General features: G+C 30.1%; 1 protein-coding gene across 1 annotated transcript in view; it reads left to right on the forward strand.

Annotated features, from left to right (window-relative positions):
• Positions 1–3801: 3801 nt before the first annotated feature.
• The window catches only part of LOC127707328 (uncharacterized), a 58022-nt gene continuing 41925 nt past the window's right edge, over positions 3802–19898 (forward strand). Inside the window, exons 1-3 of the mRNA XM_052211846.1 lie at positions 3802–3887; positions 11523–11613; positions 18168–18464. Coding sequence (XP_052067806.1) covers positions 11538–11613; positions 18168–18464 — 373 coding nt within the window. The 5' untranslated portion in view covers positions 3802–3887; positions 11523–11537. The remainder of the gene's footprint in view (positions 3888–11522; positions 11614–18167; positions 18465–19898) is intronic.

The following is a 19898-nucleotide window of genomic DNA, read 5'->3' on the forward strand; positions in this document are numbered from 1 at the left end:
ATTTGTTAGTTTGTCTCAAAGTTGGCGTTGATGATATAATTGTACAGTTTTTTAAGTAAATACAACTACTCGTTTAGTTGTCATACTCATGCATTTGTTTCTCGTGTTAAGTTCATTATCGTTCGTCGATCAATGTTACCTAGACTTGTTGGTTTCTCTAAACACAGGGCATAACCTTGTTATGTATTGTCACAATTATCAAGACATGTCAATAAGAACAGAGTCCTATGAAAAACATGAAAAAACTCTTATATATGTTGATATCCTGTGGTGTTTGTCGTTGATGGAATATGTTCGTTGTTGGTCTGCGGTTTGCATGTTGTCTCGACTATTATATTATTTGTTTGTGCGTTTCTCTGTTATGAATGTTCTTGCGTGTGTTTCTGCTTAATTTCTGTCACGTAGTGTTTTAGCGATATTTTTTAACATTGTCATAAAGCGGGAGGTTTGGCATGCCATTAAACCAGGTTCAACCCACCATTTTCTCTCAAAATGTTGTGTACCAGGTCAGGAATATGGCAGTTGTTATGAAATAGTTCGTTTCTATGTGTGTTGGTGTTTGTTTTTATTTGCACCTCGGTGTTTCTGTTGTTCCTCTGTTTTCCTCTTATAGTTGATGTGTTTCCCTTGGTTTTGGTTTGTAATCCTGATTTGTTTTCTCTCAATCGATTTATGACTTTTGAACACCGGTATTCCACTGTTGCCTTTATTTACAGTGAATTTGTAGAATCAGGGATTTTATAAAATCCTAGAACTTTCAAGGTTTTTGTATAATCACTGAATTGATAAGTGATTTCATAAAATCCCTTTTTTACCTTTTTTTCCTAATTAAATTCATGATTAAAAATAAATCTGCTCATTTTATTAAAATTAAAAAAAAAAGCCTTCATTAGTTACATTCGATAATTTTGAAACTGATTAAGCCTTTGATATAAATACTAAGAGGGAAGTTTTCACTAAAAAGCTGACATACTGTAAAAAAAAGTCCTGACACAGATGTTTTCAAATCAAGAGCAAACATGCACTAAAAATTACTTCAAATGTTTGAGTGAAAATTAAAATGAAACATATGGAACCGGGAAAAATATGAAAAAATATTGGAAATTTTTCCTGAAGAGCCACAAAAAGAAAACAATGCAAGCTCTCATTATTACCTCGTTTGAAAGTAAGTTAATGTTTATTATTGTGCATCTGTAATTACTCAAAGTTATGAATATAAAAATAAGGAGATGCGATATGATTGCCAATGAGTGAACTTATCACCAAAGTTCAAATGAAGTGGATGTAAGAAATTATAGGCAACCGAACGGCTTCCTACAGTTAGGAAAATCCATTCCGTATCGTCGGCTATAAAAGGCCCCGACAGGAAAAATATGAAAGAGCCCAATTGAGAAAAACGAACGGCCTAATTTACAACAAATAATTACCAATTATATCAAATATCATAATTAAATATAAAAACATTAGTAATTGCAGTGATGAGAAGAGAAAAACGCATTGCAATGAGTTAGACATTGATTGGTTTTAGGCTATGGGATTCAATCGCAAATAGTACATGCATATCAGGACGAGAGCATCTTATTGTGACATGACAATTGATATATAAAAAGCAATCAAGTGATGTATTATTTATGTAGCCTATAAAAAGACATGTACATGTATATCCACAAAATAATAATAAAAAGAAAGACAACATATAATGTAGATAAATACTTTGTTTTGTACTTGCATTTGTCAGGTACCTGTATTCTATCAGAAAGTGATAAAATTTGAAATAAGTTTCTGTTCTTTCTCCACTCTTAAGATCTAAATAAAATTAAACATGTTTTTCAATGAAAGTATGAAGTTCTTCAATGTGGAGATGTGAACAAAAATCGAAAGATAACATTATATTTATATCTCTTGGGCATGTTAGAGACATGTCACAATATAGTGCAGAAAATTCACATATCAATAGGTCATGGTGATAGGACCAAAATGGTAAAGGAGGCAAAAAGAAAGTATGCAAAAAAAAAATGTTTTATACAAAGCTTTTGAGATTTTAAAGGAACTTTGCGAGGAATGTCAACTAAAAAAACGTAGTTCTGTTTTTCAAGGCCATAATAAACAAAGAGTTGAATTCCGAGGACAGGTTGATTTCATAAACCTGAAATCATTCAACCATTCAATGAAGTTTCACTTCAGTGTTTCTGTTGTTTCGTTGTTTTCCTCTTATAGTTGATGTGTTTCCCTCGGTTTTAGTTTGTAACCCGGATTTGTTTTCTCTCAATCCATTTATGACTTTTGAACAGCGGTATACTACTGTTGCATTTATTTATTCCTATTCTAGTTGTTGATCCTGGAAACGGTTATCCAATAATATAATAGAATTTCATGGAAAGAGAGAAAGGTTATCGTTTTGCTACCAAATATGGCATTTTGTTAGGATCATATACAAGAACCAATTTGAACCCATTGATGCCCTTGTTCTCGAGTCCGTCAACTGTATCTTTTGATCTTTTCATATATTTTCGATAAGCTTTTAAAATGTCTTCCATTTGTGATTGAAAAAGATTTTTTTTTAATCTGGATGTCCTGGATTTAGTTTAAACATATTTTATTTGCTGAATTAAAGCAGAATGGATTAGACACAAGTATTTAAACTGATGTAGTCATCTCCATTATACAATATACAATATAAATAAATACAACAAATTTATAATGAGCATGCATGTAAAGCAAACAGTAAATAGAATATAAAACAAAAAAAGGTAAAAACCAAAGAGAAAAAAAAAAAGAAGGACAGATTGAAAAAATCATATAATTGTGTTCTGGAAAGAATAAATGTGAACAAAATATGTGTTCCCGTCGAAAAGCAGGGAAATTATATTACAGTAGATGCCACACAAACTTATCATGCAAATATAAGTAAATTGTAGTATTTATATCAGTTTAAACTAGTAGTGTTTATTACGACAATCATTGGTCTATTTTATAAGCGGGATGTATGGCTAGCCATAAAACCAGGTTCAACCCACCATTTGTTTCTTCTTTTTTTGTCCTGTACCAAGTCAGAAATATTGCAGTTGTTATCAAATAGTCCGTTTCTATGCATGTTGGCGTTTGTTTTTTGTAGCAGTTCAGTGTTTCTGTTGTTCCGTTTTGTTTCCTCTTATAATTGACGAGTTTCCCTTAGTTTTGGCTTGTGACCCGGATTTGTTTCAGTTAAATCGATCTATGACTATTGAACAGCGATATACTACTATTGCCTTTATCTATATTAAGAAAAACACATTTTTAGTATCAAGTTGAAACTTATAATCAGGGATTTCACAAAATCCCTACCACTATTTGTAGTATCTTTATAAAATCCCTAACCATTTCAGGGATTATAAAAAATTACTGAAACTGTAAATGATTTTACAAATTCACTGTATTATATGCATGCATTTAGAACGCTGTTGATATGAACACAACGTTATTATCCCCCTTTGTACATATGCGACAATACGGAAGTGAAATTCAGTGTACAACAAGTCCCACAAGGAGTGAGTGAGTTTTTTTACACCATGTTCCTTATTATTGCTTTCACCTCAATTACTTAGGGTTGATATATTGACAATTATTAAATATTTTAAAAATACTATCCTATGATTTGTTTTTTAGTTTCCCACCAGTACGTTAACTTATGGAAAAGATTTTCTGTATACATGATTTAATTTTTTCGACATTACATTTAGAAACTCTTTGGATAAACAAATTGTTCGATAATATGAGTGTTTACAACCATGGTTACGTCCATTTTTTTATTTTCAGCGCATGGTCGTTCTTTCTATATATAATGTGGAAGTACTTCCGTCAGTATGGAGTTGAAATGCATTTGATATATATGTATATAAAACAATTGGGTAAGATATTTATCTTTTCTTATGTGATCAAGTTATGATTTGTTGTCATTTTCGTATGAGATTAGCAGTTACCTTAACATTTTACTGTTTGCTGATTAACGATGATAATTCCAAGGCGTGTGCTTTGAGAATGATTGTGTCTTTGTACAATCGCAGGGAAGTGGAAAATCTTGACTAGGCCAAATTGAATGTGACTGGAAAGCGTTTTGATATTTTTTTAAAATATATATCGATAGTACAGTACAACCTGTGACTTCCTCTTAGTTATGTCCACCCTCTTGTATGGTCACCATTGAATGGTGGTCATTTATTGGGGTATTCAATCTTGAGATGTTGGCCATTTATTGGGGTCATAAAACATAGGTTAAAGTTTTATCTAATTATGTTACCTGTTGAAATCAATCAGGGTTAAAGTTTTCAGCTTGTATGTTTCATTAAAATTTACCTGTACAGGTAACTCAGGTTTCTTCTCAAATGACATATCACCTTTTCTTTAAAATGTAGAATAGAATGTTGTTTTAGTCTTTGTTAATTCATATCATTTGTTGATTTTTCTGTCTTTATATTTACATATTTTCTTTTTTTTAATAATGTTATTTTTTATTTGTTTTTTTGCTTCTTATTCTTTTAATTTCTTTTTGGAAAGAATCTTGAGTAGAAATGATAAAAATTCAAAGATAAGTAAAGTTATTGACTAGAATTTGAAAACATAACAGAGAATCCTTTAAATTATTTTTACAGTAAAAAAAAGTTATTGTACATGATGTACACAAATGATGTACATGGTATTCAATTGTTTGTTTGCATTATTAAATGAATAATTATTAATTATAACTTATAATCATGCAAATGATATGTTTAAAGGAACCATGAAGCAAGTAATTTAACAAGCCTGTTTCTTAACTAATTAAAATAATCATTGATAATATAATATCAATATCATGAATATCAATCCTTTTACAATAAATTTTGTCAACAAAGTTGTACAATTTATTTTCATGATTATTACTCGGGAAAACTAAAAATATCATTATATGGTATAGGAATAAACTATTTTTGTTTATCTTTTATATATTTCCAAATCTCAAAACTGGAGTTGTGCACGAAGAATCACTAGAGACTTAAAATTTTCCAAATGGCTACCTAGTTATCATCAAATTTTGACATATGCTATTCATAATGAAAAATGTTCTTATCTCTATATTGATCTGAATAAAGTAAATCTTATGAAAAGAAATTATTTTAAGAAAAAATTGTCTTCCTTTTTGAAACAAATATGTTATCTTCAGTTTTGCTAATTTTATCAGTTAACAGGCAAAATTTGTATCCAGAAAAAATAAAATACACTTCTATATAGATTGTGACATTTTTATGGTCTATTAATTAAATCACTTTTTGTTTTTTTTTTTTTTTTTGTTTTTTTTTTTTTGTTTTTTTTTTTTTGTTTTTTTTGTTTTTTTTTTTTTCAGTGTATAATTTTATTTGAAATGTACATTTGTTAGAGATACATAAAGTACCGGTACCTTATCCCGGTCTCGTTGACGTTAGTATATAGCATTTCATAAGGTTAGTACTTGTTAGTACACAACATACAATTTTGCTAATAAATAATGTATAACAGGATAAAAAGAAATTACTATGATATATTATAAATCTTAGTTAAGAAGATCAATTAATTTTTTCTGCAACCAAATTGTAGAAGTTTTTATATTTGCCTTGTTTATTTGTCAATATTTCGTAATGTTGGAAAAGTTTACCTTTAAAAATTTCAAACACATTAATTTGTTTTGTTTTCTGCTCGGATATGTAATACACTTTATATATAGTAAAAAGTACGATTGTTAGAAAATCGTTGATATTGTAATAATTTGTATCGTTTATCTTATATCCATACAAAAGTGATGTCAGTGATATTATATGATGTCCTATTTTAAGTTTGTCTAGTATTAGTTTTATTTGATCCCAAAATGATTTTAGATATTTGCATGTCAGAAAGTAATGATCATAATCTTCAATGACATTACATATATTACATAGAGGAGTTTTAGTTATTTTCCAAGAGAAAAGTAATTGTTTGGTTGGTAAAATGTAATGTAGAAATTTCCATCTTAACATTCTCAATTTATTATCTTGGATATAGTTAAAGATGAAGTACAACATTTGTTCTCTTTTCCTTGTATTGTTATCTAAATTTAGAATTCTGTCCCATTTTTGAAATCCTATTGCTTTCTCATAATATCTATTTAAAAGCAAGATGTAGATATCTTTTGAGGAAAATATTTTTATTGGTACCATTTTTCCTTCTCTATCTTTGAATTTAAATTCGGAGTCGGTAGCAACTTTTGTTTTGATTGACTCTTCTTTTATGAGCTCTTGTAACCACTTTTTTGGTATTGCTTTCATCAATTTAGAATATTCCGAAAACCAATTAGCATGGCAAGATAGTTTATCCAAAATCTTATTTTGATTAATTTTTCCTTTATCATCAATTATGTCATTTACAAATAAAATTTTGCTGTTTATCCAATTTTTGAAAATAAGACATTTACCATTTAATTTGATATGCTTATTGCCCCATATTAGTTGCTGTCTGATATGCTTATATGTTAGTCGATTTGATTCTTTTTCAGATTTTGAGTTTATCCATGATATAATTATTTTTAAGTAAAATTCTGGAACAATTTCTTTTAGTTTATTGATTAGATTAATATTGTTAAAGTCCATTTTAAATATAAGGAATTCTTGTCCAAACTTGTCTAAGTAAAATTTTGGTAAGACTTTCCAATTGGGTGATGAGTCTTCATTATCAATGAGTCTTTTTACCCAATTAATATTTATGGATTCTATATATTTATCTATGTCTATCATTTTAAGTCCGCCGGCAAGATAATTTTTACTTATTATAGCTCTTTTAATTTTTTCTGGTTTATTATTCCATATAAAACTATATATTATTTTTTTAAATTTTGCGAGATATTCTTTATCAATATCTGTTACTGATGCAACATAGGTTATATTTGGTAGGATTAGTGATTTAACAAGAGTTATTTTACCTAACATAGTTAATTTTCTTTTATTCCAATCTTTAATTATTTTTTCCGATTTTTCGTATTGTCTTTGCAAGTTTAATTTTTTACACTCATTTTTATTAAGTCCAAAATATATTCCTAATACTTTTATCGGTCCTTGTGTCCACTTAATGTTTTCAACTTTATCTTTACAAGATTTTAAATTTCCGAGCCATATCCCCTCTGTTTTATTTCGATTAAGCTTTAGGCCTGAAAGTGATCCGAAAATTTCGATAATATTCAAAGTTAATGAAATTTCTTGTTTTGAATTTAAAAATAAAGTGGTGTCATCTGCAAGCTGGCTTAACTTTAGAGTATGGGTTTTATTATCTAGTTTGATTTGAAAACCTTTAAATTTTTTATCTTGTCTTAATCTACAGGCTAAAATTTCAACAGCAATTACGAAGATTATAGAACTCGCGGGACACCCTTGACGGATCCCGCGCTCAATGCTGAAGGGTCTTGAAATCCACCCATTATTTAATATACAACCCTTTATATCTGTATATAAAGTATTTATCCACTTCAATAAAGATTTCTGAAAGCCAAATTTCTTTAATGAACAATACATAAATTCCCATTCTAACGAGTCAAATGCCTTTGAAAAATCTAAAAAAAGAATAGCCCCGTCTAAATCACTTTTTGTTCTGTGTATTATATTGTCGAAACTGCAGGACTGGCATATGCATGATACATATTCTTGGTATACATTTGCAAAGAATATTTCACTCAACTCAGGCCTTTTAGATAAAGTTAATAATTGCAGGGACTTGAATGAATTAGATTCTTTAAAGCCCTTGATTAAAAATGAATTTTAAGAAAAAAAATAAGAATATTTTTGAAAATAAAATAAAAACTTATGATGAAAACAGTAAACTCAAATGCTTCACTCAGTAAAGAATTAGTGGTCATAATTTAGAAATAGAAAATGGTGGATAAAAATTACTATAAAGGATAGAATTGCTTGTAAAATTAACATAACAACTTAGAGATATTCTATTTGAAAATTGTTTACCTTCTCATAATTATGTCTCTGACCAGTTTGTGAATAAAATCTTGAATCTTATGAATAAAACCTTAACCAAGAACAAAAAGTAAAAGAAATGCTAAACCTCTATAACATGGAACATGTTTAAAATATTGGCTCCTTTATAAAAAAAAGTCATTAGAACTTAGGGCAAAACCTAATAACTTTTTTCCATATGCTTTGATTTCTTATAAAATTGTTTTTTATTTGCATTATAATGATTGTTTTTGTCTTTTTTTGTCAGAAACTTGATTGAATTGTAATATGTTTATATGACAACAAAAATATTATCAAATTTTTCTGTAATGAATATTTTGAATATACATGTATTTATTCAAAAGAGAAATAATGAATTGCCTAAATTTTATTTAAAATAAGTCCTAAAGATCATCTTAAACATTTGTTAAATCATGTTAAATGCAGTAAGTATAAACAATTTTGATTTTAGAAAATTAATCTGAGAAACACCTTTTCAATGGAAAAAGGCAGGCATTGTGAAAGTTTGCATTATATATTAGAAGATGATATTCATTTATTATTCACTTGCCAAAAAATACATGTAAAAATAACTTAAATTGATAGAATTATTTAAAAGGTATAACATCAAAACAAACAGTCATGAAAAAATGTTTACAAAAAAAAAGTTAGGAAGCTATATGTTCAACTAGTTTTATAATTATTATTTCATTTTATTTTAGAATTTTCTTGTCATAATCAGTTATTAAATTTGACAAACACTTATATTTTACCTGAGACACTTTACCTGTAAGTTATATAATTTTAACACTTCAATGCAGTCATGATTTCCCTTTATCCTTGACTAGTTTTTGATTAATACCTTGTGTATTAATTAAGCAACAGGAGGTATAATGATGGACATTTAGGGCCATCATGGTGACCATATTTTTTATGGCCACCATTAATAAGATAATGTCACAGGTAGTACTGTACAAGATTATTTACTGTAGTAGATTTATATTTATAGATGATGTTAAACAATTACAAAAGCAATACAAAACTGTTTGTTAATATATTCGCAGTATTGCAAACACCAAGTGAAACGAAAAGTGTTAAACTCATCAGATTCAAATTAAACAAAACAGATCACATAAACTTTCAACAAGGTACTGTCGTATCAGAACACAAACCTTATGTTCAAAATTTGTTATGACAACCGGAAAAAAATGTATATTAATTCATTAAATGACATTCCTCATCTATCATCGGTCAGATATTGTAATTTGTAATTAATGACATACACTGTCAAAGGTTGTGTTAAATTGCAAGTTGCATTGTAAGCATCACATTATATTTCTCAATAACAAAACAACCTGTTCATGTAACCTATGTATGTGAATCATTAAAAAATAGCATGTGGTATAGATCAATTGACTAACTGGAATTAGAAGCACTTTAATTTGAAAATATGACCTTCCCCTTAACGGTGCAAACAACAAGTTAAATCACGATCTTTTTCTGAAATTAGTTCTATCAAAACTTTAGATTTTTCAACCCTGTATACCACCATTCCCCGTGTGAAATTGAAAAATCGTCTTAAAGAAATAATTCATAATGATTTTCAACATAAAAATGGTAGCATATGCTATAAGTTTGTTCTTATTTTCATATGAATCGGAGTTCCGTCACACACCTGCAAAAACAAGAAGATCAAAGAAACAGGTCATTTAATTTCACATTCAGATATATTGATGATGTTCTTTCCATTAACAATCCAAACTTTTCTGATTGGGTTCCATTAATATATCCCCCAGAACTAGAAATTAAAGAAACAACAGACACGTCTCGCCTCATATTTAGACTTAAACCTCGATTTTGACATACACGGTCATCTCAGTACCAGCATCTATGACAAACGGGACGATTTTAATTTTGAAATTTTCAATTTCCCCCACCTAAGTAGCAATATACCAACTTCACCTGCATATGGGATATACATTTCCCAACTTATTCGGTATTTAAGAGCATGCAGCAACTACTCAGACTTTGTAAAACGTCACCGGTTTCTGTGCAGAAAATTGATGAACCAGGGGTATGTCAAAGAACGTCTCGTCCTTTTTCTAAAAAAGTTCATCGGAAGGTACCAAGACCTTGCTTAATTGTTGATAAATATTCCGTATCAACTTCACAAATAATAAACGATGGTCTTGAAGTATAGATTCTGGGTACTGACGTTGTTTATCGTCTTAATAACGTGTTATGGTATTTTTTTATTTGTCTTTATGAATATTACTTTTATTGTTTAGTCTGTTTTTGGTGGTATCCATTTGACGTAGCTCTGTACTTATACATCCTGTCATTGTGTTATTGTTCTATGATAATTTTTGTATTCTTATGTTTCATTTTTGCTAATATGCTTTGTCTATATGCCTATGTGTTTCTATGTTACACATGACCTCTGAACTGGTGCATCCCGTCATTGTGTTATTGTGCCAGGGTAAATGTTTTTTTATATATTTGTTTGTTTTATAATGATTAAGATAATAACACAATGTTGACTGTTGTACCCATATTTTTAACATTTTTACCTATTATGTCTGTTTATTTTGTTCACACATCGTTGTCAATGTGATGGAATTTTATGCGACTGTGATACTAGTGAGAGGTTTATATAGCTATCAAACCAGGTTTAATCCACCATTTTCTACATAAGAAAATGCCTGTACCAAGTCAGAAATATGGCAGTTGTTGTCCATTCGTTCGATGTGTTTGAGCTTTTGATTTTGCCATTTGATTAGGGATTTTCCGTTTTGAATTTTCCTCGGAGTTCAGTATTTTTGTGATTTTACTTTTTAATATTCTGTCTTAAATCATTATTATTATTTCTTTGCCAAGATAGGGTACATGTACATATAAACCCATCATGATGAATTAAACTAGTTTAAAAGTTTCTGACCTCTAGCAATTCTAGTACATCAAAGAAAGTTTTGTTGTGTAGGTAAAATATGTATTTCTTTGTGCATAAGGCTACAAAATAGACATTCGTTCACATCTATTAGTAACACGTGTATTATGGTATGGTCCAATATACACATATAATTAATAAATGTAAATAAATTAATGATGTGGTCAATCTTTGGATTTTACACTCTTGCGTACAATAAAAAGGAAAAACAAGTAGACACAATAACAATCTGATGGTACTGAAGATGTCCTGTTGTGCTACACAACCTTATTCAATTTGCAATTGCAGTTTGCATAACAGTTAAGAATATCAACTTCTTATATATGAACGACGTATTTCCAGTTGAAAACAAATAAAAAATAATCGATTTCCAAATATGCATTGTTTTAGAAATTAAAAACCAAAGAATAAAAGAATAAACTCGCATGGGTTCTCGAAAGTTTCGAATTGATTATCTTCTAGATACTTGATAACAAAGTCTTGTTCGACAATGCGTCACGATGTTGTGTATGCTTTGTTTACAAATAATAATCTCAAATGAACTGATATCGGAAATATAAAGATTAAAATTGTATTAAATGCTCATTTCTGTTTTTTCGTTTTCTTTTTAATTTTAGATTGGACACATTAAGATGGAGTCATCTAAATTAACCGAGAACAAAGCTACTTTTATCGTACTGGTTTTGCTGAATACACATCTCATCAATGGTATGCGTGTTTTTTTTACAAAAAGCATAACTTCAATAATGAAGAAAAACTAAAACCAGCAAACATTACAAATCGTGAAAAATTCAAAAGAGAAAAGAAACAGCATAATTGATGCACACACAAAAAAAAAAACCCAAAAAACAACAAAACAGAAAAACAAATATGATAGAATGAATTCTTTTATGTGTGCATCTATTTCCTGCATTAACACATCTTTCTCGAATAACACTCAATTGAGAATGATATGAATGACTGAGACGAAAACATGTGAAATTTGAAGGTCTATCTTGCAATGCAATATATAATTATGAACAACTTTCAATGTTACCAGAAAGGTCAATACTAACTTCCAAAGGTCACAACAGACATTTGTTATCCATGACAATTGACATATACAATGTGTTTAATAATATACAAAAGACATAGTTTTCACAGGAACATCTCTAATCTGTCAAATCTGATACTATTGTGAAGCGAATAATTTAAATTTACTACATTTTGTATCTGGTTAATTCTTTGCGCATTGTCAATCATAAAACATCTCCTTATTTTTATAATAACTGTCTAAAAACCTCCGATGGAAACATTTTACGCCAAAGTTTATTGGTCTATTGAAATTACATAGTTGAAGTTGATCTCAATCGATATAACAATTTCGCTCGTTATGAAACCTATTAGTGAGTAGCAGCGTCAAATTGGTACAAGTTCAATGAGCAATATTTTTTTGTTTTATTTATTTTATTTTTGTCATAACACAAAATGCGTAATATACACACGCATATACGGTGTCATATGCAGTGCAGATAATACAGTGCCTGATAATTAATATTAAGTTAATTTTAGCAATTCTTATGATAACAGTTTGAGTTGTCTGCTGCAAACTAATTTATTAATGTTTTGTTTTATTTCAATAGTTAGATTTGGAAAAAATTGGAATGTGCAATTAAAAGAGAACACAATTATTTATGTGAAAAATAATCAAAACGAGTACCACTTTGCAGAGTAAAGGAAATGTTGGTTGCTTGTGATTTGCTCTAAATATCACTACCTTTATATGCTCCTTGTTGCAAGGCAGATGGAAAGTAATGATCAGTTTATTGCGACATTTAAAAACCTCCTAACACATAGTGTTGTTAAGATCTCTGACTTTTTTTATAATGGTAACTTATCATTTAACCTTTACTGACGAACAAACTGTCAAAAATATAAAGAATATACAAATATACAAATATATACAAATGCTCTATAGTCGGGTTGTTGTCTCTTTGACACAGTCCCCATTTCCATTCTCAAATTTTAAATGAAGGCATTTTTTTTCAAAGAATAACTCTGAAATCTGCGACCGATAGTAAAGTGTAGTTTCTAATGATATCATTAGTTTGGATACAGAAGGCTCTCCTTAGTAACTGCGATAAATCTATGAAAGAGATGGCTTATTGCTGTTGCTTATACTTGTGTTAGTATTGTATTTAATTATAAGTTACTGTAAAGTGAAGTGTTTTTTTTTTCTTGTATTGATTTTTATATTTTTCTTTGATTTACCATTTGAATTTCAACTGATCGATATAGCAAATAGACAAAGAAATATGTCAACCCTACAAAACATTCTTGTGCCTGTCAGCCTATCGTTAATGGTAAAGGGGCATTAATTACGAATTGGAGAAAGAATCGAAATATGATTTTGTTTTTGTTTCAAACATTTATAAAAGTTGGATATGTTCCAATAATATGTCGTTATTAGCAGTCCTTTTGGTTACATTTTGTCCAAAAATGATATATATGACCATCAGCAGTTTCGGTGGTCACTTGGATGGATAATTAAATGGCGGCTAGTCTAAAATAGGCACGAAATTCTTATACATTATAAAATTTATTATCAATTGATAATTTTTCCTTTTAAACTTTTTGTACTTTGGATATTCTTTTAAGTGTGTAATAAAGCACATTAGAGAATTTGATTCAAATCGGTGAACATGAATTTGAAGCTAGTTCCCCTACAAACTAACTGCTTAATTTATTAGTCATGGGGATGTTTCTAGCTTGACATTCTGTATAGGCACCATCCTTTATAAAAGACGGTATGTTGCCTCTAGACGTCTATATTTTTCTGTATCGTTGCATGGTTGTCTCATTAAGTATACCTCTCATCTCCTTTATTCAAACTCCAAGGATTGACTCGGTTATAAATATATTGTCATCTCTGGACACCTTCCCTCCGACAATAAACCCTTGCTAAAGTTTGGCGTCCCATTTGAATGTGTGAGGTGTATAAATATGCAGCTTCATCCGTTCAAAATGGGGACGTTAAATCCGATGCCATATGATCATGAAGCTAAAATGTCACGCTCTCTGTACGTTAAAGAACACACTCGGAGAAATACCACCTACATTTCTGGAGCGCTTGATATCGTCCCCGGTTTTTGGTAGGATACGTATTTCTTAGTCTTTAGTTTTATATGTTGTTGACTTGTCATCGTTTTTCTTTTTTTGTCAAGTCGTTGTCATTTTCTCTTCAAGTAAAGAGTTTGAATGTCCGTTTGGTATCTTTCGCCATTTATAGTAATTACTCTTTAATAAAGAGTGTTTGTAGGTGGCACGTTAAAAGGCAACATTTATCTGCCTATTACAAGAGAGGTGAAGGATACCAAAGGGACATTTAAACTCAAAAGTAAAAAATAAACTGACAACGCCATGGAAAAAAAAGACAAACAGATGAACAACAGTACATAAAACAACATAGAAAACCACAGAATGAGCAACACGAACCCCAACAAAAACTGGGCGTGATCTTGGGTGCTACGGAAGGGTAAGCAGATCCTTCTCCATATATGGCACCCGTCGTCTTGCTCATGTAAGTGCAAACCTGTTGATAAGTCTAATTAGGTAGGTCACATTCGTGGGAAAGAGGACGTGATTGTAGTTGATTGGAACATATCCGTCATATATGTTGTTACATAGAAATGGAAAGTTTACAATTGGGAAGCTAAAATCATCTCTTCGTGTCGTAAAGTTTTGTTTTCAACCGACCGTCATTGTCAATCTTTAGCATACCATTGTAACCATTAGCCTCATTTATGGCATCTCAGATTGCAGAAACTGCCTATTGTATTGAATGTTAATAGTTTGTCCAACATAATTATTACCGGGTTCTTACTAACATGAGAATGTGGATCAGGATCTGTTTACCCTTCCTGAACACCTGCGATCACCCCAGGTTTTGTTGGGGTTGGTGTTGCTCAGTCTTGATTTTCTACGTTGTGCTTTGTGTACTGTTGTTTGTCTGTTTGTCTGTTTCTTTTTTAGCCATGGCGTTGTCAGTTTATTTTAGACTTATGAGTTAAAATGTCCCTTTAGTATCTTCTGCCTCTCTTGTCGTCCTGCATATGCATGTAAAATTTGCTACTTTTTTCTATGATAGAAAAAAAGGCCACCAATCATGGTCGACCTACCAATTGTATTAATTGTTAATCTATTTTATTGCTAAATTTGCACAGATCGTTTGCCAATGGACGTTAGTATACATCAACCAATTCATTAACATGTAAACCAGATTGTCCCTACAAATACCAGTACTACAAAATAGGAGTGAACATGTGTATAATGTTTGCCTCGTGTGAATAAGGATTGTTTTCATAAATTTTCAGTCATCTTTGTTCGGTCCGACAGCACTTTGCCGTCTAGTAATTTTACGTGTTTGTCAATTTATTCGTGAAACTTAAGTGATGATTTTTGATTCTTTATTGTGAACTCTCCATTTATAAAATTTTCACTGAACGTTATACAATCCAATTAATCGAACACACAGAAACAGAAAAATGTTCTGCAAAGAGGATTGTTTTGCAATACATTTTGAAAAAGAAAGATTAAATATTGCAAAAAATTTTAAAAGATTTTTTTACAACATTAAATTTATTTGATTTTTTAATGTATTTCGTACATGCCCATGCATAGTAGTAACCCCTTGAATATGTTGTAGTTGGTTAACTGTAGTTTGCATGATTATTGTCCAGTGACAAAAAGTCCATACATTTGTAGAAGAAACAAATCATCAATAAATATGTAAGAACTGGAAAAAGCAGGACTGTCACGGAAAAATAAGGGCATGTCGAATAGGAGCATTTTTTGCAACATGAACAATGGATACATTGAACGGAATTTATGACCATATTTATTCGTTTTAATTTATCAATTATAAGTATGTTTAGACACCTCCCTAAGTACAAGTGTAACTGGTAAATGTGAAAGAATGTCTATGCTGTAATCTGATGCACAAAGAAACACAAAAGTTTACCTACACTAAAAAGCTTTCTTTAATATACATGAAATGCTAGGGGTTTGAAAAATTCTCAGAATTTGTTTTATAGCTAGAGATTTCGAAAAGAAGTAAAATTGTTATTGTTGTTGATCAATTCCATTTCTTAACATTGATACACAAATTGAAAAAAATATAGGTGAAATTTTCCAATCATCGATTTGTTTTCTACAGAAAAAAACAAATTTACACAATGAACATTCATGAGGCTTTTTCATTTTTCATTGAAGAAAGTAACAAAACTATTCCTCGCCATTATTGCAAGGTTTTACAAACTGAAATTTGCCTCGATAAACCTCGCATTATCTGTTTCAATTTCAACTAAAATAAGACGACTCACAAGAACAGCCTTTTTTTTCATTTTAGATCTTTTGATAAAAATTGAAAATGTTAACGTTGCATTATGGTTTATTTGTTAAGATTCAAAAATTATCACTAATATGAAAATGTTCCTGTTTGAGAATTTAAATTTTCGAATTTGTTTTGTAAAATAGAAAAATATATAGATGTTTATTCATTGAGTTTAATTTATATTGTTCATTTTCAAGTTCTGACAGCAATATGAAAACATGTTTCAGAGACGTTTTTGCATTTTTATATTACCTTTCAATAGCGATTTAAAACAAGTCTACTGGATATCACACACTGTGCACGCGTATTTATCCTTCAACAGTCCTCAAATTGTTAACCTAAAGAACCGAAAATAGGAAAAAGAGAAACAATGGAGAATTTCAAAAATATTGTCGACAATATAAAATTGAAAACCTATGTTGAAACAAAGTCCAATGTATTCTACGTATAAACAAATTAGAAATAATGTAGATGGGAGCATTTTTCAATTTCAAATTTTACCAAGAAAAATGAAAAACAAATGGAGCATTTGTCTTTTTTTAAATTCATAATGTCAAACTGAAAAATACTTCAAATTGGAACATTATTTCATATTTCAATTTTAAAGTAAAATTGAAAAATCATTAAAGGGAGCAATTGCAATTTTTGCTTATTCGAATAAGATTGACAGACTTTTTTTTTCTAAAGCAAAGAAATATACTTGTTTTAATTCGTAAGAAATGTTAAAAAAAATTGAAATAATGTATGCCATAATGTTATCGTGATATTTCAATATTCTTACAAGTAAGCCATTTCACAGTCTATGGTTACTAAAACTCTAGTTTAAATCAATGAAGAATTCTATTTTTGTCTCTAATTCTTTTTTTTTTATATTAACTGTATTCGCAATCAGTATTTTTGGTACATCGTGATGGATTGTCTTATATAAAATGTGAGCAATACCAGTCTAAGGTTTCTAAACATCTTGTCTACAATATATAAGAGTGACATTTACTTTATTGAAACTCATTAATTTTGGTACACAAGGCCTGATCTTTAATGGAAAAAACGTAAGCAATATGAATTTATTAAAAGTTTATTTGAATATTTCGGCATGCACAAAAACAGAAAAATATTTCTTCTTTTTTTTTAGAGTTAACACTGATAAGATGTATTGCAATTAGTATTTTATATAACTCAGTATGGATTGGTATTCTAAACAAAATAAGTCCAGTAGTTCTTTTTTTATTATAAATATATTTTTGTATTGGAAATCAGCAATTTTGTGACATCAGTGTGGAGTGTTTAAAAAATAACATGAGAGCAACACAAGTCTAAATTCAAAAGAGCATATATCTTCTTGAAAAAAATAAGGAAGGACTTTTTTAACATGGTTGTGCTTCTTACACCACAACTATTCCGACAGGGTTAAGAGGATGAATTACTGAAATCGACATTACATATATTTTGTGGTCACCATCAGGAATTAGTTGACCGACACGATGTGTCGGTGTCTCATCTCACTAGCAACATGTTATCGAGATCTTAGATCTGTAGATACTAATAGAGTCGTCTGATTTGTAAATTTACCGATTGTGTCCTGTTCTTTATTATGACATTTTGACAGTGTGAAATCCCTTGGCGGAAGATGCATGTAAAGTAAAGACGCTTACACTGGAAACGGACCGGGCCCTTTACTCACAACAATGTGCAGTACAACTCCAAGCCTATCGTACTCATACTAACCAAAGAAACCAAAATGCCGGATTTTCTGTTTCGAACAGAGTTTTGGCATTAGGCTGTGATCAAGCTTCAACTGGAATTCATGAAAATCCATCAGTTTGGGTTAATAACATATTTGTTTCCGTTTGATTTTTTTTTTATTATAATTACAACTGTCATTCTATTTTAGGTGCCGTAGTGTATTCAACAAGTGGTGAATCATACCATGGTGATACATTAACACTCACATTTATTATAACACCACCGTTTACGGGTTCTGCCGTAATATCAAAAGACGGAACAAGTCGATCAACATGTTTACCTAGTGTTTGTTCTCCTGCATCAGATAACAATGTTACGTTTAGTCCAAGTATAACGGGAATAACTGTTGAATTTTATCCAGTATCCAGTAATCATGCGGGAAATTGGAAATGCGATAATTCAAATGGAGATTCGTCTAATTACACATTTTCTCCAGAAAAACGTAGTAAGTATGTGACATTTGTTTGTATATATATTCGAATAATCAACTAGCTTTATCAAATGCCAACTTAACATAGGACTAGCTTAAACCTTTCATTTTAAAACAGCACAATATGGTGTTTACAAAATTTTCTCAATATATCTATACAAGATTACAGGGAATAACATAATGATATCAAGTAAGCATTTATATAAACCGATTTTTAGTAACATAATTATGCACCAACGATTTTAATGTTGTTTTCAAACAATGTCTTCTCATTGATATAGCTTACACCTTTTCTCCCTTGTAATAGACGAATGATTTTTTCAGATACACTTTGTGATGACATGAGCACAGACAAAAGTGCACTGTATAGTATTATTCGGTCTCAGATCAGGTGTATACCTACTCATGTTTTGAGTAGTCCAGACTCACCCATGTTCATTCGAAAGTTTTATCGACATCGTGAAAGAAAACGTCCATAATTAATTGAGTTCACTACTCTTTTTTTTACTTTTTGTCAGATATTCGGAATCCTCTAGTTTTATCAATGTATTGCTAATAACAATTTTGCCCACTGACCTCTTCTTTTCATTTCATAATTTTATTGTAAAAAGTTTTAAAAGTCATTTTTTTTTATAAAATCCTTGTTTATTTTTTCATAACTTTTGAAAGGAAAAACGTGTCAATGTTAAATGAATGAAAAGTCTAGAGAGAACTATTTCTCGCCAAATTTTTAATTGATTTTATCTCAAAAACTAAAACACGGACCTGTATTTTTTTTCTAATTTTTAGGCTCCCTTATTCATATTCTATCCCTCTATAACAGTCTTAAAAGACCTTGTTAATTTGATACAGAGGACCGAACATCCTTAAGATAAAAATTACACACACTAAAGAACTTATATCCGGTTTGACATGTTGTTTTTTTTTTAATTTTGAACGATAGATAGTTTTATTCTCGCTGCATTGAAGACCCATTGGTGGCCTTCGGCTGTTGTCTGCTCTATGGTCGGGTTGTTGTCTCTTTGACACATTCCCCTTCAACAAAATATGACGAATAATTTAAATTATATATCATTGATAACTATTTTCCTCTTTTGATCGGTTATGTTCCTTAGGCACCGTCTTACGGTATTTGTATATCCCAAGTCGTTCGCTATGCCCGTGTCTGTAGTGACGTTTTGGATTTCAATGTGCGTAATCTATGTATTACTGATAAGATATTAAGTCAGGGATTTCATTACAACAAATAACTTAAAACCTTTACTAAAAAGTAAAATAACAAAAATACCGAATTCCGAGGCCAATTTGAAACGGAAAGTTCGCAATCAAAAGCTCAAACACATTAAACGAATGGATAACAACTGTCATATTCCTGACTTGGTACATGCATTTTCTTATGTAGAAAATGGTGGGTTTAACCTGGTTATATAGCTAGCTAAACCTCTCATT

Source organism: Mytilus californianus, unplaced genomic scaffold, assembly GCF_021869535.1.
Source record: "Mytilus californianus isolate M0D057914Y unplaced genomic scaffold, xbMytCali1.0.p SCAF_64, whole genome shotgun sequence".
NCBI classification, from domain to species: Eukaryota; Metazoa; Mollusca; class Bivalvia; order Mytilida; family Mytilidae; genus Mytilus; species Mytilus californianus.